This window comes from Halyomorpha halys, unplaced genomic scaffold, assembly GCF_000696795.3.
Source record: "Halyomorpha halys isolate HHAL.00 unplaced genomic scaffold, Hhal_1.1 Scaffold863.1, whole genome shotgun sequence".
Lineage (NCBI taxonomy): Eukaryota > Metazoa > Arthropoda > Insecta > Hemiptera > Pentatomidae > Halyomorpha > Halyomorpha halys.
Genome location: NW_027105160.1, coordinates 185,658 through 208,599, shown reverse-complemented (window position 1 = coordinate 208,599; position 22,942 = coordinate 185,658). Strand labels below are relative to the sequence as shown.

General features: G+C 30.8%; 1 protein-coding gene across 1 annotated transcript in view; it reads right to left on the bottom strand.

The window, feature by feature from the left end:
• The window catches only part of LOC106686707 (homeobox protein Nkx-6.2), a 101,593-nt gene extending 79,411 nt beyond the window's left edge, over nucleotides 1-22,182 (bottom strand). The window contains exon 1 of the mRNA XM_014430146.2: nucleotides 21,864-22,182. Coding sequence (XP_014285632.1) covers nucleotides 21,864-22,134 — 271 coding nt within the window. The 5' untranslated portion in view covers nucleotides 22,135-22,182. The remainder of the gene's footprint in view (nucleotides 1-21,863) is intronic.
• Nucleotides 22,183-22,942: the final 760 nt, after the last annotated feature.

The following is a 22,942-nucleotide window of genomic DNA, read 5'->3' as shown; positions in this document are numbered from 1 at the left end:
AACTGGGTGGTTGCGGTCAACCGTAAAGGCTATAATGTAAGCGACAATGTAGCTCCACGTGATCAATTACAGTTACCGATGACGGCTCCATCTAGCCTCAGTAACCGGTGACAAAAGAACTGATACTGATCAATCACTGATACTCATTGGGTATGATGCAGTATCCCGCATCAGGATAGATAATGTAGCTATATGAAAATATGTATGTATACATATTATTATTTATATATATATTTATTTATACACACACACACATTCAATCATAGTTCAGTAATTAATAAAAACTATAAATATAAATAATTAGTTGTAATCCTACAACTTCAGTTCCAAAGGGTTAAAACTTTATTATATTTATTTCCAGGACTTTATTTTATACTCTTTATCCACTTCTTTAATGTTTATATCATCCGAACAACGTTTCGGGCACTTCTGTCCATTACCATGTAAAAATATTTACAATCAAGTTTTAAAATTAACATACAGTTACAATCAACTAAGTTTAAATTGCTTCGTAATATTTCAATATTTAACTATCTTCAAAGACTCCAAAAATTGTTTTCTGTTTCACTGTAGCCGTTAGTCAACCTGTGGGTTCTGGAGCCCTCGTGGGGTCCACCCAGCCTCATAAATTTCGTACCCTTTATTGGTTATAAATCAGGCGGTCGAGCGTGATTCTGACCAAATCACCTCCTTGCACAACCGTTGGTCTAGTACGGTGCAGTATTTTGTAAGGAAGTACTGGTCCTTACAAAGTACAGCACCCATAACCCTCCATGGGTTGTAACGGTAGAGATTTTAATTTTTTTTTTTAATTCCATATTGAATTATATATATATTCACTTCACAAATTTATTAATGTTATAAATCTTTCCTCAGTTAACGGTACCCCCTTCATGGGGCTTTAGAACCTACAGGGTTGACTTACGAGGACAGTGACAGAATAAATAATTATCCATCACAGCAGGATTCGAATCAGAGTCCTTGAAATTAATTGCGCAATTCCTTACCACTCCCCAGTTAATTCATAATAAATAAAAAGATTAAGACAAATAAGCAGCATTAACAAAAAAAATTCATTTCATCATACCCACATTAAATATTTTATTATAGAAAAGTTTTAACGAAAATGATTATTTATTTTTATATAATACTTTACTGATTGATGACTGCTCTCCAAGTCCCCAACGATAAGCATTATGGAGTCCCCAAGGAAGGAAGTTGAGTCGATTGACAATAATTCCACTTCGGCTTGCAAGATCCCGGTTAATAAATTAGCGGAGGAGTTCAGGTGTAAATAAGGCCGACCGTACAGAGGGCCTTATAAGGCTATAAATAACAATTAACAAACTTTTAAAGGCCCAGTAATTGAGTTAGTTTGCGGGCTCAAGGCCCAGTTGGCTTCGGTTTTCGCTGCGGCCGAAGTTCCCCCTCGGTAAACACATTACTCCCGCAAGCTTGTCTTTTCGTCGTCCTGGAACTTACTTAATAGAGAGCTCAAGAAAAATATTGGTCAGGCTCAATGGTAAAATATATAATTATATATGGATATATGACATACATACTCCTTATCAAAATTAGTGCATTGCCTTAATATTTACGCCGATAAGAAACAATAATTTTTGTTTATATATTAGTTTAGTATTTTAATATTATATTATATTTTTATATTCATGTATTTTTAGTGGGAGTGGGTAGCTCATTGGTAAGCTATAGACTCTTAGGGCCCTGGGTTCGAATCCGACTATGGCAGATAATTATTTTCTATTGGAGGAAGATAAAGGTATTGGATGGCGGTCAATAAAGGTATCAAAATAGAAAAAGAAAACTATTTATTGTTTACCAACGTTTCGCCCTATTTCGCAGAGCTTCGTCTGGGCTGTTTGTCTGATAGTAATACAAAGGATAACTGAATGTTACCTCTAATGTGATAACCTCTAGTGTCACTAATATTTTAAGTTTTGGACCTAATTTTTCTACTCCATCTTCGAATTGTACTAATCTAATTCCTCCACTCATCACAGAGTTATAATACATTTATAGAGATGATTGACTTACTGTTACCAAGGAGGACAAAGAACTTTCCCGCATGCGAATCTGTAATATCATTTCTAACAACCTCCAACACCAATCCTCTAATTTTTCACCCATACCTTATAGTCACTAGATCTGACAAAGAAAATTCGACCGTCGTCATAGATAAAACTGATTACACTGACAAAATTCACCATCTCTTCTTAGTTGTCCTTTGTATTACCATCAGATCAACAGTCCTGGTGAAGCTCTACAAAGTGGGGCGAAACGTTGGTTAACAATAAATTATTTTCTGTTCCACTGTATCCTTGATCAGCCTGATTCATAGATATACCTGAGTTCGAGAGCCCTCCGGGGTACCCTGCACCTAACCTCATAAATTGGGTACCCTTAATTGGGGACATTGGGGACGAAAATTGGGATTTCACCCCAATTTTTTATTACTCAATGAAAACTACATAGAGATGAATCAGCCGACAAGCAGGATAGCAGGAATAAAAAAAAAAAAGGCAGCTGGTACAAAACATAAAAAAAAAATTAATTTTTTCTTCAGAATTCCATACCATTTAAATACCTAGAACACTCAAAAATATAACACATCACTCAAAATATAAGCCGTAATGGATCTATGTACACTCAATAGTTCCTGATAGTTATTTAGAAAGCAACATTTCGTAAATTTATTTTGGCAATTATTATGGAAACTACTACTTCTGTGAACGACGTACATATGTCTATTAACTCTCTATTGAGGAGTAATATCACAAGTAGATTTAGCGATTTCCATGATATGCGCTAAAATTAATTCTCAAAATGTTGATTTCTCGTTGTTCAGGAAAAACCTGTGGTTTTAAAAAAAATATATCAACCAAATTAAAGCCATTTGATTTAGCGCACTTGCTCAGCCTCCACTGGCCCATTACCAGTAATGCGGTGAGAGGGATGCGCTGGGATCTTTTGAGCTCTGCTCTACCCCTCACACGTGGGGGATAGAGTTGCTCAGGGATCCTCAGGTCGATTGGGGAAATATTGTATATATTATTTTATCATTATGTTATTTTATTTATTTATTTTTCATACAGATAGTTTGATTATGTTGATCTTGTTTATTCTTTTGTTTGTATATATTTTCAAGAGTTTTTTTTATTTTATTTTTTTTATTTATTTTTTAATTATTTTTTATTTTAGTATGTATGAGATCATTCATCACTATTACCTATTGCCCACAACAGTGTGGCAGATTGTAATATCGATCAATAAATAAATCTATCAATAAATTTCAAAAAAAAAAAAAAAAAAAAAAAGTCATTTGAATTTACTATAATGTTATCGATGACTTTGATCTTAGTAGAAATTAATTTGAATTTCCATGATATTCGCCGAAATAAATTTCCAAAATTTCGATTTCTTGTGGTTCGGAAAAAACCTGTTTTTTGAAAAACTTTATTTCGAGAACCATTAGAATGTTAAGCTCTATAAGAGATGGCAGTTTAAAATAATTACTCTACTTTAAATACTTTTTTGGCGAAACGTAAGGAAATAAATATCGAAATATAGCATAGGTGGACTTAAATAATTAATCATAACCCCGGTCAAGATCTGCGTTAATCCCGGAGTTATATATTGAGAGGCTATATATAATCCAATGAGCCCATAGAGGAAAGATGTTCCCCTTCAATTAGTAGCTCCTATGCTGGAGGGCTGGAGGGCTGGAGATATTTCACGGAGGGGTTGAAGCCTGGAGGACAGCCCCGGCGCCACTGATTTACACCCACAATTTATTATAAAGGGGCTGAACTGTGACTAATTACGTATTTCGTAATTTATATTTAACAGCGAGGTCAATCCCTCTATCCTAATCTAGCCAGTTCTGGGGAGGTGAGTTATGAGAATGTGGTTTTAAGGAATATTATATATTTTATATCGTGTAACAATAAAGTTAGATGGAAATTATCAAATTTGAAAACATGGCTAGGAAGTAAATTGACAGGATGGGCGAGATTCACGAGTATTCTTCGTAAATCCAAGCACTCCGTAAGGTATTCGCTTACGGTCGTGAAGGGGTAGCCAATTCTACAGGTACTTGCTGCAAGTCCTAACGAAAGGATAAAGAGAATAGGAAGGAGGAGATATCCACTGAAGGCAGAGTGAAATAATAAAACAATATACATTTCCCAAAAATAGCGCTACTATGAACTGATCCTCTAACACATATCACTCACGGCCTCCTGAGGAGAATCTCTGAATGGCTATTAAACGCCATCGAGAGATGTTAGCTTTTAGTCGATCAGAAGATTCTGTTAAAATCTTAATTGATTCAGGTAATATGTTTAGGAATAAGAAATGAAAACCTGCCCCCCCCCCCACTATTGTTAGAGTAAGGTTTATACCTTATAAGGTGGATCCACATGTTGGCCCCTCGCCACGAATCGGAGGCTTGTACAAATGCTCGGTAAACAAATAGCGGGCCATCCACATGTCAGTGTTATTCAGAGAGGCAAGCATGGCGGACGTACTAGTGATTTCAGCCATTGCACTTGGATTGTATTATTTTTATTACAAAAATAGAAAATGAAAGGAAATTAAATATAAATAAATAAGATTAAATATAAAACTTATTATAAAAAGTACCAACAAACACCTTTAACCTCCTAACAGCTCTCAGTTGCAACTAGACAAAGAACAATGGTGGAGATGCTACACGAGCGCTCTCACGAACCCCCTTTGATCTGTGTCCAAAAAACCGACTCTCGACGGATCGGCAACGAGCCTAGGCCAACCAAGCCAAGCCACCCATTCACATGCTCGCGTATGTCTGAGTTCGCCATGGCTTGGCCAACATGTAGAGGCCCCTATAGATGATCTATTCTCCTCCCTCCCCCCCCCCCGTATATCAGAAATGACCAGAAGGGGAGGGAGGGTAATAAAAAAATAAATAAATAGAGGTTTCCCTTATGACTGTAATTAACCTTCTTAGGTTTGTTATATATTATTGTTTTAGGTTATAATCTGATATCTATAATTTACCTTTAAAACAGACACTTGTAGGGAGTAGTATTGGTCAATGTACGACATTTCATAGTCTCTCAAGAGAATATCATAACATAAAAAATATTAGAAGGCAATTCGAACGAATAACTAAAAAATTAATTGGCGTTTAAATTGAGGGGTGAGCTTCAGAAATATATACCGACCATATTGGCATTTGGTTAATTGGACAGTATTAGTTGTTTTGAGACCGACCTCGTAAATTTATTGGGTTTGAAGGTTAATCAATAATAGTTGGAGGAATTTTATTGGAGTTATTTGTGTATGAATTCGTTCAGCTTTATATCGTAGTTAAGTTAGTCCAGTAACAATAAAACATTTTGGTATGGTTATAAAGAAATCGTGCAATTAGTTTATAAGTAAAATTTTTTTTTTTTTATTATCCCTTCCTTTTTTTAAAGTTATTTTTACCAGTATATAGGTCACACAAATGGTACAGCGAATATATATTCATCTGAAGAACATGACGAAAAAATGTTGTAATATGATCGGTTACTAATACTCCTAAAAAATACTAAATCAATAAAAAATCCAAGAACTTATGTTTTAGGTTTTATTTTTTTGGTTGATACTTCATATAAATTGATATTGTATGGTTGAGTTATTAACTCTTCAGTAAATCAATATTACACTTTTTTTTTTAAGAAAGAAATAAAAAAAAATATGTTTATATCCTTCCTTTTTAAATTTATTTCTACGAATATACTGGCCACACAAATGATACATCAAATATATATTTATTTAAACAATATAACGATAAAAATTTGTTGTATGGCCGTTAATTATATTTCTAAAATATTAAATTAATAAAAAAGAAATAATAACTTAAATTTTAAAATGTCATGTTTTATTTTTGTAGTTGATAAGGTCTTATCACTGTCCCAGCTGAACAGTTTAACATCTCCAAAAATGGTTATTTGGAGATTTGAATGTAATCTTAAGATAAAATCATAGTAAAACATTGTCATGACATTTAAGAAAAAAAATTCGAGATTTTGTTTGCATATCACAAAATAACCATTTTTTGAAAACTAGGATATCGATATGTTTATTGTAAATTGGAATTGTATGGTTGGGTAATTAACTCTTCAGTAAATAAATACTAAAAACATTTTTTTTTTTTAAGAAAATACAAAAAACGCTTTCTTCTTTTTTATCCAGTTTATTCGAACAATCATTTTTTTTTACCTGGGACGGATACGACACTACTGTGGGTGGTATTATTAACAATAAAACATCTACACACTTTATACTAAAAGACCGTTTCCAAGGTAACCAGCGGTAAAAGAGCCAATCAAAAGGAAAGAAACGGGTTTAGAGGGATTCCAGCCCGGCCATATTGGACGAGGAGTGGCTTGGCTTACCAGTAATTGAAGATAAACCGGGGATGGGGTGTTGCCCCGCAACACCACCTCCGCTCAACAACATTCCTCAAGAACAACTCTTGTCACGTAGTATGCTCAACATTCTGGAACACGTGTTCCAGTAATGACTACTTCCAGTCGGTTCTTTAGCATTTATTCATAAATGTACAAGGAAATTCTAGAATTTGATTAGATAAGTTATATAAGTTTAAATAAGTTCATAAAAAGATAGAAATGTCTTATAAAATATTTAAAATGTATCGATATCTTATTATTTATAAATATATATATAACTCACTTATTAACATTGTGATCATCGTATCAAAAACCAACTATGTCTAAGAAGCTGAAAATTGTAATGGTGGTCTCCCTTATGGAAAAGAAATGCAAAGATAATAGGTTTGAAAATAATCAGTGCCAAATAGATCAAAATAAATTACTTCTAAATTGTGAAAATAAGTCGAATAAATAGCCAATCACTTCACATAATCATTTTTATAATTTTGTAGGATTTTCTAAAAAACGACTCTAACGATTTAAATTAAAAATTGAATTTGTATAGCTAAAACCAATAAAGTGTCAGGGGCGCAGTACTTAGCAAGGAAGTCCAGTTTCTTGACTAACGGTTGTACATGAAAGTGCTTTGGTCAGAATCATGCTCGACCGCCAGATTTATATCCAAACAAGGATACCCATTTTATGAGATTGGTGGACCCCGGAGGGTTCCCAAACCCACTGGGTAGACTCAAGGCTACAGTGAGACAGAAAACAATTATCTGCCACAGCCGGAATCGAATCCAGATCCTTGGAGTTGATAGTACAATGCCTTACCACTCAGCTACCCAATACCATAACGATTTTGTAATCCGATTAAACTCGTTAAACCAATTTACAATTAAAAGTGATCGTTAATGCAAGGTAGGATTATCATCATTCAAATAGTTTTACAGGGCTGAAATGAGTAATTTTTAAATAATTTTGACTGGTACAAAGTTTATATTCATCTCTAGAGACACTAAAATACAAATTTATAGTCAGTGAAAGTTGTGTGATGTGCATATTTAAAAATAAAAAATAATATAATATTATTATTCAAATTTTTTTCTTACACCTGAAAAGTTCGAAGAACTGTTAGTCAGTTATATATTTATTTAAAATATCTGAATTGATAAAGAAATTTTTATTTATTTCATATAGAAATGTAATTATATATTTCAAATTAAATGAATAAAAATATGATTGGATAATTCCTATCAAAATTCACATTGACACGCTACGTTAAGTTCATTTCCATAATTTAACTGCTAATGTTTTGGCGGTTAACAGTACAGAGGCAGGACGAAGGACATGCTTTTATAAAAATTAATTAAGCTCTCTCATCAGGATTCAGGATCAGGAAGGATCAACTGGCGGCTATAATTCTCTCTTTTTATTTCCGAATATTTAGGGGTTATTTTATGTCATCGCCATTTATTTTATGAATATTTTTATCTCTACCCTTGGGAAAGGGGTTATCGTATATCCCGTAATTGTTTCTCATCAAAATGCAAAAAAAAAAAAAATGAAATACTACGGATAAAATACGTAGCCAGATAGATAATTTATTATCCTATCAGGCTTTTAATCCAATTTTAACTAAGAGTTGGTTATTCACTTATATTTACATATATGTAATTATATGAAGTTGGAGTATGTAAATAAGTCTGCGATGGTTATAACAATACTTTATATACATTTCATTTTTTGTTTTTAATACAATTTATTTCTAATACAAATAAGAACAACACTTTATGAAATAATATTAAAATAAAATTACATCATATAATTTGTATATATACTGTTCGTTTTTAAATCTATAATCTTAAATTTAGATTTTATAACCCTAACAAGAAAAAGTGGCTATTGAGATGGGAGGCGGATTTTATATCCGTTTTGTCAATTATTACGTGTTGAATACAAAAGTGCTGTAAATCGAATCCGGATTTATTAGATATTTAAAACTTTAGATTTACTGTAAATACGGGGTAAAAAAAGGAAGCAACAAACATTGGTGTCCACAATCTTGTAAGTTCTTTTGACTTTTGTCGGCTATAACATCGATTTTCATTATGAAAAAAGAAGAAAATAAATATAGGCTAAATGTAAGGCAATTTAAATATCATCAAAGTAGGTTGTAGATGAAAAAAAAAATCTTATAAATAGGGATATTATATAACCTATAAAATCAACCTTCCTTCTAGAATGTTTATCAGAACCTTGTTAATTTAATTAACTAGATATATAATATGACCTTCATATCCCTTTGGTCCTTGACCTCATACCAACCAAATTCTCAAAATTCCATATAAACGTTTTTAACCATCCTAATCCTTTGGTTCAATCCTTATCTAGTTCCACCCATCCTCACAATCCACCTCGAAGGTTGAAACAGCAGGGGCCATGAGAATTATTAAAATAAAATGGACAACTGGAGTTCTGGTCAGATTCTCCACTCAAGTTGAGTGTTTGCGGCTTTAGCGCACTTGCTCAGCCTCCACTGACTCATTACCAGTGATGTGGCGAGAGGGATGCGCTGGGATCTTTTGAGCTCTGCTCTACCCCTCACACGTGGGGGATAGAGTGGGCTCAGAGATCCTCAGTTCGATTGGGTAAATACTGTATATTAGAGTGTAAATGTGATTAGAGATTCTTTTTTTTTTTTTTTCATGCACATAGTTTAATTATGTTCATTTTCTTTATCTTTCTGTTTTTATATATTTTAAGAAAGATTTTATTTATTTTCATCTACTTTTTTTCATTTATTTATTTATTATTCATTCTTATTTTATTTTATTTTAGTAACAATGTGATCATTCATCACTATTACCTATTTCCCACAACAGTGTGGCAGATTGTAATATCTATCAATAAATAAAGTTCGATCATAAAAAAAAGATATATAATGTCATAAATATATATTTGTGATATGTTAAATCAAAATTAAACTGGTAAAGTTAATTAACAAGATTTGACACAATATATTTACACCGAATCGATAGAATTTTAAAATATATAATCTTAAACTAGAATTAATTATCGAATCCATAGGTTGAGAAAATACTTTAATTAATTAGAATACGGAAAGCACAAATATTTGTCTGTTGGCTTACTGTACACAAATGTGTAGATATTTTATTTATGCTCAAAAAACCGACACTCAATGGATGGTCACAAATTCAGGCCAACTTGTACCAGCCAAAACAAATAACCTATCCACACGTTTCGGAATGCGCGAATTTACAAAATGTGTAGAGGTACCTTTAGGTTTCAAGAGACATTAAAAATCTAACATACAAAATAGTCCAATTTTTTAGGGGGGGGGGAGGGAGAGGAGAGAAACTTAGTATAATTATTTCGAAACAATTGTTTATATTATGTTATGAATCAATATACTAAATAATCAAGTTGAACTTTTCCGTGATAATTTTTGATATTCAATTATTACTATATAATAAACTGTGCAATAAATCATCAAAATTAATTAATATGTTAATCATCGTTCTTCTTCTATAGTGTTAATTCTCTCTGAGCTTGATAATATTAACTTACATCCTACTTACCGATACAACCTATACAAGATATTATTATGAATAAATTCACACGGTACGATGATGGAATATAATTTGGAAGCTCGGTAGAAAGTGGAAGGTGTGTAATGGCCCTGAAATTGCGAAACGATTCGGATATTAGAATGTGCTGCTAATATCATATTCTGTTCAGCGCAACCATCATTCTCGAGTTTAGCACAGCCGAGCGGCGAATATTCGGTCGCCTTATCGCGTTTACAACTGTGATAAACAAGGAGGGGATCCGTTTAATATGGAATGTCTGTTATTTATGTCCGGTAGCTGTTATGTTGCTATCCATACTAGGAGTCACACACATCGGAGACCACGATATCTCAACACGGAGTGTTCAAAAGATTTACTAGAAGGAACATGGTTTCACTTACTTCAATACAAACCATAAGGGAAAATACTGCCATCATGTAAAACTTCAAAGCCGAGTTTTCGACGAAAATATATACTCATTTTATGCTGGTTCAACCCGTTTACTACTTGCCGCAAATTCAAAACTTGTACAAATCCTTCGTAAACAAAGGAAAAACCAAAAGTCTCTATCAACACGATCGTTTTGTTTTTTTAATTTTTTCGGCTATTAAATTCGATTTACACTATTTTCATTGTAAAAATGAACGTAACAAAGATAGGCGAGATGAAAGAAAAGATAAATATTAATAATATAGGTTGTAGACGATAAAAATTCATATAATCCATAAATTCAACCTTCGTTCAAAAATATTTTTATCAGAAACTTTTCAGTTTAATTACCAACACATATAATGTCTTCATAAATATATGTGCTATGTTAAATCCAAAATAAACTTCTAAAGTTACTTAATAAGATTTGAAACGATGTGTTTACAACGAGTCTACATTATATTCAAATATACAATCTTAAAAGAGAGTAAATTGTTGAATCCAAAGGTTGGAGAAATTCTTAAAATTAATTAAAAAAAAAAAAAGAGAGAGCATCAATATTCATATGTTGCCAGTTTTTAAACAAGGCAAACTGAAAACACCCGACGGGTCTCACGCAAAATGAGGCCAACTTGCACCAGCTAATCCAAACCTCACGCTCGCACATGCAAAACTTTGCCATTGGCGAACTTAAAGAGGTACCTCTAAAGATCTACACGTTTACTACTTGCCGCAAACCCAAAATACCTACTAATGCTTGTTAAGCAATGAAAGAAACAAGATTTGATATCCATAGACTTGTGTGTTTGGATCTCGGACAAACGTTTACTACCTTTTATTACTACCGTTTATTACCTTCGATTTAAACAATTATCAATTGTTGAGTCTCTTAATGAACTAAGCTAGATTATACAAGACATGGAAAATGAAAATTAAATACGACAATCCCCAGACATCTCTGGAGTTTAAAAATAAGATAAAAAGAATTAATGGAACATTGTTGATTGACCGTGTGAGTAGATGAATGGAATATGGTCCGGGTGCGGTAAAAAAAAACTCAAATAGTAGAATTATACTATTTTATTGAGACAACGTTTCGCCCCACGTGGCAGGGCTTCGTCAGGGCTAAAAAAGATACAAACACATAGTTACAAAAGGAAAAAAAAAAGAGAAAAAACATAAGTGTAAAATAACAGGGGTATAAAATGTAAAAAAGTAAGATATAATAAGAAAAATTAAAGGTTGTAAATAGTAAATGAAAAGGGTAATAGTGACAGATAGATAAGAGAAGAAATAATAAAGAAAATACAAATAAAGAGATGAAAAAACACAAATCAAATGACAAATCCCCACTCCTCCCAATACCAACGGTCACATTATTTTTGACGAACGTCAAAACAGGTATACATTCTGTCTCATCATTTGATTTGTGTTTTTTTCTTTTTACATCTCTTTATTTGTATTTTCTTTAATATTTCTTCTCTTATCTATTTGTTACTATAACCATTTTCATTTACTATTCACAACCTTTAATTTTTCTTATTATATCTTACTTTTTTACATTCTATACCCCAGCTATTTTACACTTATGTTTTTTTCTCTTTTTTTTTTTTCCTTTTGTTACTATGTGTTTGTATCTTTTTTAGCCCTGACGAAGCCCTGCAACGTGGGGCGAAACGTTGGCTCAATAAAATAGTATAATTCTACTATTTGAGTTTTTTTTTTTACCGCACCCGGACCATATTTCAGTCAAAAAGAATTAATGTTGACTTATTCTTCACTTGAGTATCATCAATAATACCAAAAAATTGTAATAAGATGACTGGGGTAAAGAAGAAAGGAAAAAAAGTTAAAAAAGGGCTGAAACGTCACTTGAGTATATCTATGCATACCACGTTCCTCTTCTATTAAACACATTTAAAACTTGGAGTTGTCAGTTTGACCGATACATTATTCCCATTATAACCTAAACAAATATTTATTTGAGACATAGGCACTCTTATTTTTATAATCGATAGATTGCCGATGCCATTCTCATTCTAAACGTTCAATAAAATAAAATTTCAAAAATACAGTAAATATTTTTTTTAACACATACAAAGAGATATTTCAAAAATTAATCCCTCCGTTAAGAGATAACCGAAATGCTTAAAATGTACTTATAAAGATTTAAATTAACTATTCAAAATATGTAATATTTAATGCGGGGTTTTGGATTTTTTTTTTAATCACTTTGTGTTCTATGCACTACATATTATATTCAGTGAATATATTTATGTATTCTCATATACTCTTCTTAAAATATATACGCGACATAATAGAGGAAGAAAGATAGTGAAGATAAAGAGGAGACAAGGCTTTGGCTGAGTGGCTGCTATCGAGTGGCTAATAGGAGTGAAGCAGTTGGAATTAATTTAGCCCTGGGGGGGAGCCCGGATTAAATCTCAACACTTAGCCCATTTGTCTGTCTCGTGTCTTAGTGTTGGCCTCCGCCTTCTCTCCTCCAGCCTAATCTCAATGTCACTCATGAGTGCAAGCATGTCACGTCACATTATTATGTAATATATTTAAGTATGTATGTATCTATGTATTTGTGTAAATAGGGGTAATGTATTAGTAAAATGATTATAATAGGAGAAGATGGTCGAGGGGTCCGCAGAAAAAAAATACAAATAAACAAATGAATTATTTATTTGTGCCGACGTTTCGAACTGATTTTCAGGTCTTCATTATGGATATAAAAACAAAAAGACAACAACCATCATTCAGAGAGAAAAATAAATAAAATAAAATAATAAGAAAAATAAATAAATACAAATATAAAATAAAATTTAAAAAATTGGAAATATACATAATAATGGAATGAAAATATAAATTAGTTGATTAATAACTATGCACAAAGACAGTAGTTGATTGATTACATTATTATTTATATACAAATAAAATGTGATATTTTGATATTCATATAAATGGGACATTTTAGCCCTAATAGATTAATTTCAATGACCACTCACCAACTCCAGGAGTAAAGATTGACGTTTTTGGTGTAATCATGTAGAAGATTGGTTGTTATTATTATTTATAAATGATATGTTGTTTAAAAATAAAAATTAAATTCAACTCAACTACCGTCCGCTACGATGAAGACCTGAAAATAGGTAGAAACGTCGGCACAAATAAATAATTCATTTGTTTATTTGTGTTTTTTTCTGCTGACTGCACCCCCCGACCATCTTCTCCTATTCTATATCTACGGTCAACTATCTTCACACCATTATTAGTAAAATTGTAAATCCCAAGTTTTAAATTTGTTGAACAGTAGAGGTACTTATGTACAAACAAAGTTCTGAGTATAGTAGGCTGCTTCAAAGAAATGATAAATTGTTTCCAAAAATGAAATTAATAAATAATATTATATTATAATTAATTAATAATTTTATTCAAGCTTTACATTAACGCGATATTTTTAAAAACACTAATACTGTGACCGATTCAAGATAAGATGATTAAAGACAGCATTATACAAATTGACTCTTTTAATCAGTTAATATTACTGCCAAATAATTACTGAAACATTTCAAACAGTTTTGTTTTGTATATTTGTACCTACCTTAGAGATCTTTATATCCATTTTTAAGGGACAATAAAAATAAATAAAACAATAAACATATAAAGAAAGTATTTTATAAAATATATAGATATTACATATATTTTTAAAATCTTTCACTTTACGACCGTATATTATACATCTATAGTATATTATTTATTACTGTTAATTTGTTTTTATCTGTAAAAAAATTTCTCAAGGATGTTATTTTAAAATATAAAAAAAAACATCTAGTTGATTATCAAATTATTTTTTTAGCATTTTTGAAAATTCGGTATTTTATCCCTGATGGACAATTTCAATGACCACTCACCACGTCCAGGAGTAAAGTTTGAAGATTGGGTGTTATTATTATTTATAAATGATATGTTGTATAGACATAAGAATTAAATTGAACTCAACTACCGTCTATTACGAGCCACTCATTGCAGTAGGCGTAAACTTCTTCATACTTAGTTCTTGGTTCATTTTTTACATTTTCTTTTTTTTTCTCTTCTTTCTTTTTACTCCCCTTCTCCGTCTCCATTCTCTTCTCTTTACCCATATATAATTTTGTTCACATGTTATTATTGTCATGTTTACTATTTACTCCTTTTGTCTTATATTTATATTTCATTTCTTTCATTCTAATATTTTACTGACACATATTTTCTTCCATAACTTTAATTTTAAATAATTATCATTAAATAAAAATATTCCTATTTCTTTATTCATTTTTGATTATATAAATTTATATTTTATTTCTTTAATTCTGTTATTTTACTTACATATTTAATTACCTACAGATATGTTTTATTTCCAATTTTTTCATCACTTTGTTTTAAATAATTTTGTACATAAATTTACTAACTAGATTTTCATAACTATTTTATTATCTGTCCTTGCTTAATTTTATTATTATTTTTGAGGTGAGGTGTAGATAGTTGACCGTAGATTAATGATTGGAGAAGTTAGTCGGGGGGTGCGGTCAGCAAAGAACAACATAAATAAACAAAACCATATTTATTTATTTTATGCCGACGTTTCGACCTGTTCAGTTTCAGGTCTTCATAAGTGGTTGTGGCGTAGAAGGTAGGCTTGCAACTGTACCTTGTGGTACCTGGCTTGCAACCACAGTTGCCTACCTTCTACGCCACAACCCCTGATGAAGACCTGAAACTCAGGTCGAAACGTCGGCATAAAATAAATAAATATGGTTTTGTTTATTTATGTTGTTCTTTGCTGACCGCACTCCCCGACTAACTCCAATTATCATTATTTTTCTCATACAGGCTTTTATTTTTATATTACTTAAACTATAGTTCATATATGTCTTTCAACACAATTTATTCATCTATAATATTAGTTGTTTTCTTATTTTCTAATCATTCTGTAATTCTTATTCATCATGGTTGATATCTTGTTTTTTGTTTTTAGCCCTGATGAAGGCCTGAAATTCTGGCCGAAACGTTGACAGTAATAAATAAGTTTTACCTATTTGTGTTCTTGATTGACCTCACCTGTTCTCCTCATATATAAATTAAACTGTAAAGTAATAAGCCGTGGCCCCTGCTCTATAAACGATATATCGCTTGAATATTAATCGATATCGAGCCAAGACTAGGCTTGGTCATTATGTACCTAAGCTATGACGTGGGTCCGGACGGTCCTATTTAAGGAGAGGGGATGGGCATTATCCAGTTTAATAATAGCCAGCCGGTGGACGAGTCCATTTGTCGGGGGCACCATTTGGCTCACCCCCCGCCATTTAATGAGCCAGAATTAGCTGCCATAATCCCTTTCGATAATTAGTAGCCTGTTTGACTTCTGTTGTATCGGCTCTTCCACCCTCGGCCTAATTGGATCAAAACAACCCTCCATGCGTGTCCATGTTCCATATTTATACAAGCGTGTGTCCGCTAGGTGAGTCCAATAACTAAACATATAAGAGCTGAAATAATATCTGTTATCACTTTTATATTTCTAATCATACTATAAGTACCTGTGTATCTTTCTAATAGCAGAATACAATTAGCTCAGTCAAAGGTCCGCTAACAGACTAATAGCAAATATCATATCGGATTGTTCAAATATACAATATAGTAGAGTACAGTTAGCATTAACGCTTTTTAGTTCATAAATATATTTACAAAATACCATATAACAATTTAAAGTAATGTATTATTAGTATCTTTATTTTGTAGATTTATTGTATTTTTTTAGAATATTTTCATGGCTCGATATGACAATGAGAACAACAAAATCTACATGAGTCGCGAAAATATTGACTAAACCACAAGATCCTAAAAAATATATACCGTTACGAGTCAAGAAAAAATAAATAATAAAACCTGTACCGCTATAATCCATGAAGGGTTGCAGTACTTGTAACTAGACCTACAGTTGTGCAAGGAGCTGATTTGGTCAGAATCATACTCGACTGACAGATTTTTACGAAACTAAGGATACCCAATTTATTAGGCTGGGTGGACTCCGAAGACTTCTGAAATCAAAGGGTTGACTCAAGGCCACAGTAATGGAATAAATGATTATCTGTCACAGCCTGATTTGAACCCGGGTCCTTGGAGTTGCAGCATAGTGCCTTACCACTGAGCCATCCCACTTCCTCTCTCTCTCTCTCTCTATATATATATATATATAGTATTTTTAGATTTTAGTGTTTAATAATTAGTTAAGAAAATACTTCTTTATAAAAAAAACGTTGCCACTAAAGGACATGATTTTGGGAACATTAAACATCTCGAAACATCACCAAAATAATGGTTTGTTACTGGCAAAGTCTAAAGATCCTTAAAAAAGAATATATATCTTTAAAAGCCAAGGCAAAGAAATAAATCTAATATATGAAAATCGATATTTGTTTCTTTCTACTTTATGGTCTACCATAAAATTGTGATGGGTGTTTTTACTTAACTCTCAGGATTTTCTCGGGAAAATTTTAGACCAGCTCAATTTTTTCCAGTAAGAAAATGTGTTATTAACAAAATTTAGCATTTTTGGCGCGTAACTCAAAAAGTATATATTTTTTTCATGGTTATTATATGTCAGTCGATATTTGTCTCTTTCTGAAGAATAAGAAAAAAAATATTACTGATTTATTAATTAACAATTCAGATTTAATGCTTTTATAAGAGCGAAATATTAATTTCAAATAAGTTAGCGTTTTATTATTTATTTTACTATAGTTACCGTCTTATAGCTACATCCATACATTTATTGATATCAAAGTTTCAATAGTGTTCAATAAATGTATATAAATCCTCAAATACAGCATGAGAGCGATTTGGGCAGAGTTGGATGAAAATTAATCGATAGTTAATCGATGATAAAAGTTTTGATAACCAAATAAAATATAATCATGACTAACGACTAATTTTTTTAGTCGCTGATGGCTAATATAGAACGACTAATAGAACAGTAGTATTTTATCAGAGTGAGACTTATATTCTGATGCGCTAATGTTTCTAATTCATTTTTTAAAAATTTATTTATTAATTTAAATTCACCTAGCGTTACCTTGTTAATATTAGTGTAAAGACTAAAAACCGATTTTGTATACATTGCCGATTTTGTTATGTATTGTTTAATCTAAATAAATAAAGTTTTTTAGATATTTAAGATTTTTTAGTAATTAATAAAGATTTTATTTTGTAGTAGAAGAAGTTTATGGATAGTTAAAAGATAAAACTAAAACAGATTATAAATCGTTCTTTACATGATACAGGGTACCTACTCAAAATAATATATAGCATTAGGATGAGTAACATTAAAAAAAATTACATAAAATATTTCTTTTTCGACAATTAAACTTAGTTGTGGTGTTTTATATTTTTTAATTGAATCCATATATTTTTTTTTAATACATTTCTATTTATATATAAATAAAAAAATGTTGATTCTTCATTTCATTCAAAAAGTATATAGATAACCTATACAATTATTAAAACTCCATTAGGGGTTATTGATTATTAGAATAGTTTTATAAAGAGAATATTTTATTAGGAAATAACTATTATAATCTCCTATCAATAGGGAAAAAGAATATTTGAACTGAAGATTTCTTACAGTTCCAAAAAAGTATAATATGGTTTTATCGTACTGTCATAAATACATGATTATGATAATATTAATTTCAATGCCGATATAAATATAATGATTATATATGGGTGGTTCTCATATATTAGTTGGTTAAATATATAATAAACCATATATTTACTTGTTTTAATTAATTTTTTTTTCTCCAACATTATGTTTAAATGTATCATTTTATTTATTCTGGATATGTGTCGTTTTATTTTTGGTTAAATTAGTATCTCTATTCAATTTCTCATGCATATTTAATTATTACACACACAGATATCTATGTATATGGAAGCTGATTATTTTCACTTTTTTAGTTATATACACATTATTTAATTTTGTATTTTTATTTATTTTTTTCTGGTTTATAACTGAGAATTATTTTTTACATGGTACAAATAGTTAATTTATTGTGTATTTCTTGTTTTAAGAACATTTAATTTTTGGTTTTTATTTATTTTTTTGTTCTTTTATCTTTTCTTAATATAATAGCAATGATATTTTTCAATATTAACTCCAATTTACGTACGTATATATAGTATGGGGTTTCGCATAAACTCCTCTTGCATAGTAGCCTTATGCAAGAGGAGTTAATATATATGTTCATAAAACTTTTATAATAAATGTGACCTATCATAAACATAAACCATTAGCGCTAAATAAATGAATCATGAAAATTTCAAAATATAACAATGTTATTAAGATACTGTAAAATTATCATTACAATAGTAATCAATATAATTTTACAAATCAAACTATGTTGACTTCCACAAAATAATTTTTAATTAATAATATAATGTATTATTTTTTTATAAGGAACGAATTGATATATACTTTGTATTTATTTGTAATAAATTGATTAATATTGATTCATAATATTTATTATGTATACCATTCCATTTAATAATAGAATAACAATTTAAAAGTTAAATTATCTTTGAATGATACATATTTATATTTATAAATATACTCGATAATAATAATAGTACTTCCATCATGTAATTGGGTCAGGATTAACAGTTTTACGATCATAATTTTTTTATAAAAGAAAAGAATGTAAATTTGTTTTCAATATTTATACCATGCTCTTATTGTAATTATAAAGGTTTACATTATTTATAATTGGATAAGTCATGATATAATTCTAAGGTAGTTATTATTTAGCAATATCAAAATATAAATTATAATATGAATCCTTAACATAAACGATTTTGGTTGAATATCTCATAAAAAAATATTAATAAATAGAAATTAAAACGTAGAGCGCCGTTATATTAGAAAATTGAATGCCTCTTCAATCTAATTATAAATTCTCTGATTACTTAATCATTATAATATTAACATTCGTAATGAACAATAAACCATTAGAAATAATTTTATACGCTCTGTAGTAATCAAAAGAAATATTTATTTAATTATAATTGATAAATTTAGCCAGCATTCTCAAGTCAAATAACATTTGATAATAAGTATTAATATCCTGTGATATTAAGAAAGAAATATTTTATAGGAATTAATTTCATTATATTTGAAGATGTTGAAGTCTGATAAACAATCAGATAACAATAAATTTATTTTAATATTTTTGATAATAAACCTTTCTAATGGAATAAAGAAAAAATACGTTATGCTTAGAGATTAGTAGAATGCGAACATTGGACTCTAATAAATTTAAAATAAATAATTTTTACATTTAGTGTAATAATTCTGAAATTCTTTTTTATGGTTCGTTATTTACTCATAAAATAAATTATTAATTAAATAATTAAATCCTTAAATTAAATAATGCGGCATTATCGAAATTATTTCGTCAATTGAAAAATAAATCCTACATTTTTGTTACAATAGATCGAATTGTTTTATACAAAAAATGTTTTGTAGCATCATAAATTGACTTTTTGATAGATATTTTGTTTATTCATTGTTTTCAAACTCGAAATAAAATTTTGCTTTTTGGATCACTTATACTCAATTTGTGAAGAAGAACAAAATGGTTACAATTTATTTTACCATAACAAAGCTAAATTCACCTTTTAGAAATAATATTTGAAGATGCTGGTTTTTAAAATGACTTTAGTGTTTTAATAATTAATTAATATGATTTATTATAAATATATTTGATCATTACTTTAAAAATTAAAAAAGGATTTAAATTTTGATTCACACTTATCACTGAAGAAAATTAACAATAAGTGAATTCGATATTATGATTATGGCAAATCAGAATCCAAAGCACCTCTTTTCGTTCGTGATTCGTTAGTTACCGCTATTCTCGTAAGATCTCTCTTCCATCTCCTTTTCAATCGCCTCTATGTATTCGTTGGATTGACGGATCAAGGGGTCCTAAACAGTCAAAATTTTGGGTCCTCCGTAAAAAAAAAAAAAAAAAAAAAAAAAAAAAAAAAAAAATACAGTTAAAAGAATGCATCTTAAGAAGCCATGAATTCAATTATTTTTTTTATTTAGTTTTGTTTCATTTAATAAATTGAATTAATTAGGAATTTTGTTAATCGTCATTTCCAAAATCTTTTAGATAAGATGATATCAGACCTACAGACCTTTTTCTATCCGTGGCCCTACACGACCGCTTTATCCGCTTACCGCTTAATCCGCCCCTGATCTGTAGTGAGGTTTATGGTGAAAACAGAGATACGTTAACATTATTTTATTCAATTTTACAAAAATTTCTAATGTTTATATTCGATAATATTGCAATTTTTGGACTATTCTGAATCTTATAGACATTTCTCCGAAACCATTTGAGTAGGTTTTCAATATAAGTTACTATTATATTATATATTGTAATATTAAGTTTTTTATTTATTTAGTATACCATGTGTTTATAATATTTTTCTTAATTTAAACAGATTAAGGTTATGTAACACTTAGTCAATCACAATTGAGTCGTTTGGACATATTTGGCCTTTTTAAAGATTGATTTCATACTAATTTATAGTATGTGACTCCTAGTCGAAGGAATAACATAGTAATTAATAAACATTTTAACTTTGCTAAAGTTTCCATTCTGTCAGTTACCATATTTTACGACTGAACGCCTAAATTAACATTGAGATACAAAATTTCTATGAATATTATTTTTAGCAATTGATAATAAGTTATCTATATAATAAAACCGTTCTGAGCATATCTGTAACCACTTATTTACTGAATTATGCATAACTATACTGATGACAATGCATATGAAGCTCATATTAATATTGGTGATCCTTCTTATGCTGAATAAGTCCAATATGACTAGGTTTAAAAAAGTTGGTTTTAAAAAATATACTTCTTTAAATGGGTTATAAGAAAAATTTAGTTTTTCGAATAAATCAAACACTGTACACATCTTGCAACATTATAACCACTATTTTGAAAAATAATTTAATTATAAACAAATACACAAACGTCTAAATCTGACCTTTAATTGTAAAGATGAAATATATTTTTTTATATTTATCGAGACACCGCTCACTGACTTATTGATAACATATCTTAAAAACGACAGTGCCTATATAGCTAAAATTATTAGTAGAGTCTGTGCAATGAGACAAAATAAAAAAACATTGGACTTGAATACTTTAAAAAGAAATGTCTAAAACGATAAGAATACTGATTAAAATCGTCTTTCCTGATATCCCTCCACTAGTTATAAGATAATACAGAGATAAGGCAGACATGACTTTATATAGGTTAATAGATGAGGGTACTCACTGTTGGCGATCCGGTCCCTCCAGGCTATGGGGTTGCCGACGAGGCCCTGCAGGCCCGGCCAGTAAAGGGGCCCCCTCGAAGTCAGCTCTGCCAGGGGGTGAGTGTGGTGCTTATAGTACGCCGCGGCCATCGACGGTAGCCCCCTGGGACTCTGTACCGTCGAAGGCCTCGCCAGGATGTGGTCTATGCCGTGGGGGTTCCCTTGGGGCTTCATCTCCGTCATGGAGTGTAAAGCAGCCAAGGGGGCACCGCATTCCATGAGTGAGATCATTGGGGACCCTCGCGAGTCCTCTGACAGCTGTGGGGACGCCGTGGTGGTGCCTTGGGCTCCGGTTCGGAACTGAACAGAATCCCCCGCCTCTCTTCCCGAAGCCACGCCCACGCACCCCCATTGGCCCCACCTAGCCCCGCCCACCGGCTAATAGACACACTACGGCGGCCACGCCCACCAGGGTGCTAATGATCCCCCCTCCCTAGCTATTGATGACTGTTTTATGCCCTAAACATTATACACTTCCCCCCCCCAACGCTGGCCCCGCCCTCATTATTACTTGCTACACTTTAATGAATTATACATTACCAGCCTCTCCTTACATCATACTTTGTCCGTCCCACTTCGTACTTACAAATCCCGCCTTAACTCTCTAGTAGCTCCACCCTCTGGCTCATTTCCCGCCCTCATTATTACATAAATTGTTAATAATGAGTTTTCCTTAGGGTCCTAATAGTTCGCAGAAGGTGAACCTTTCAATGCTTTATCCATGACCTCATTGAATCGAGTTATTTTCACTTTATTATTTAAACATGAAAAATAATTTTCACTATAAATAAAACATTTGATGATAATTGTTTATCTACGAATATAAAAGTTACTAAATCCGCATTAACTAAATTAACAAAGTAATCATAATCAAGTACGCACTTTATGAAAATTAGTATAAAGGTAATACAAAATAAATTTTTAAAAAATACTAAACAGTTATGCTAATAAAAACCACACTTGTTTTATTTTAAATTTCTAATACTTACTTATTTTTCCTCTTTTATTAAAAAAAAATATAGATATATTTTTCATTTAA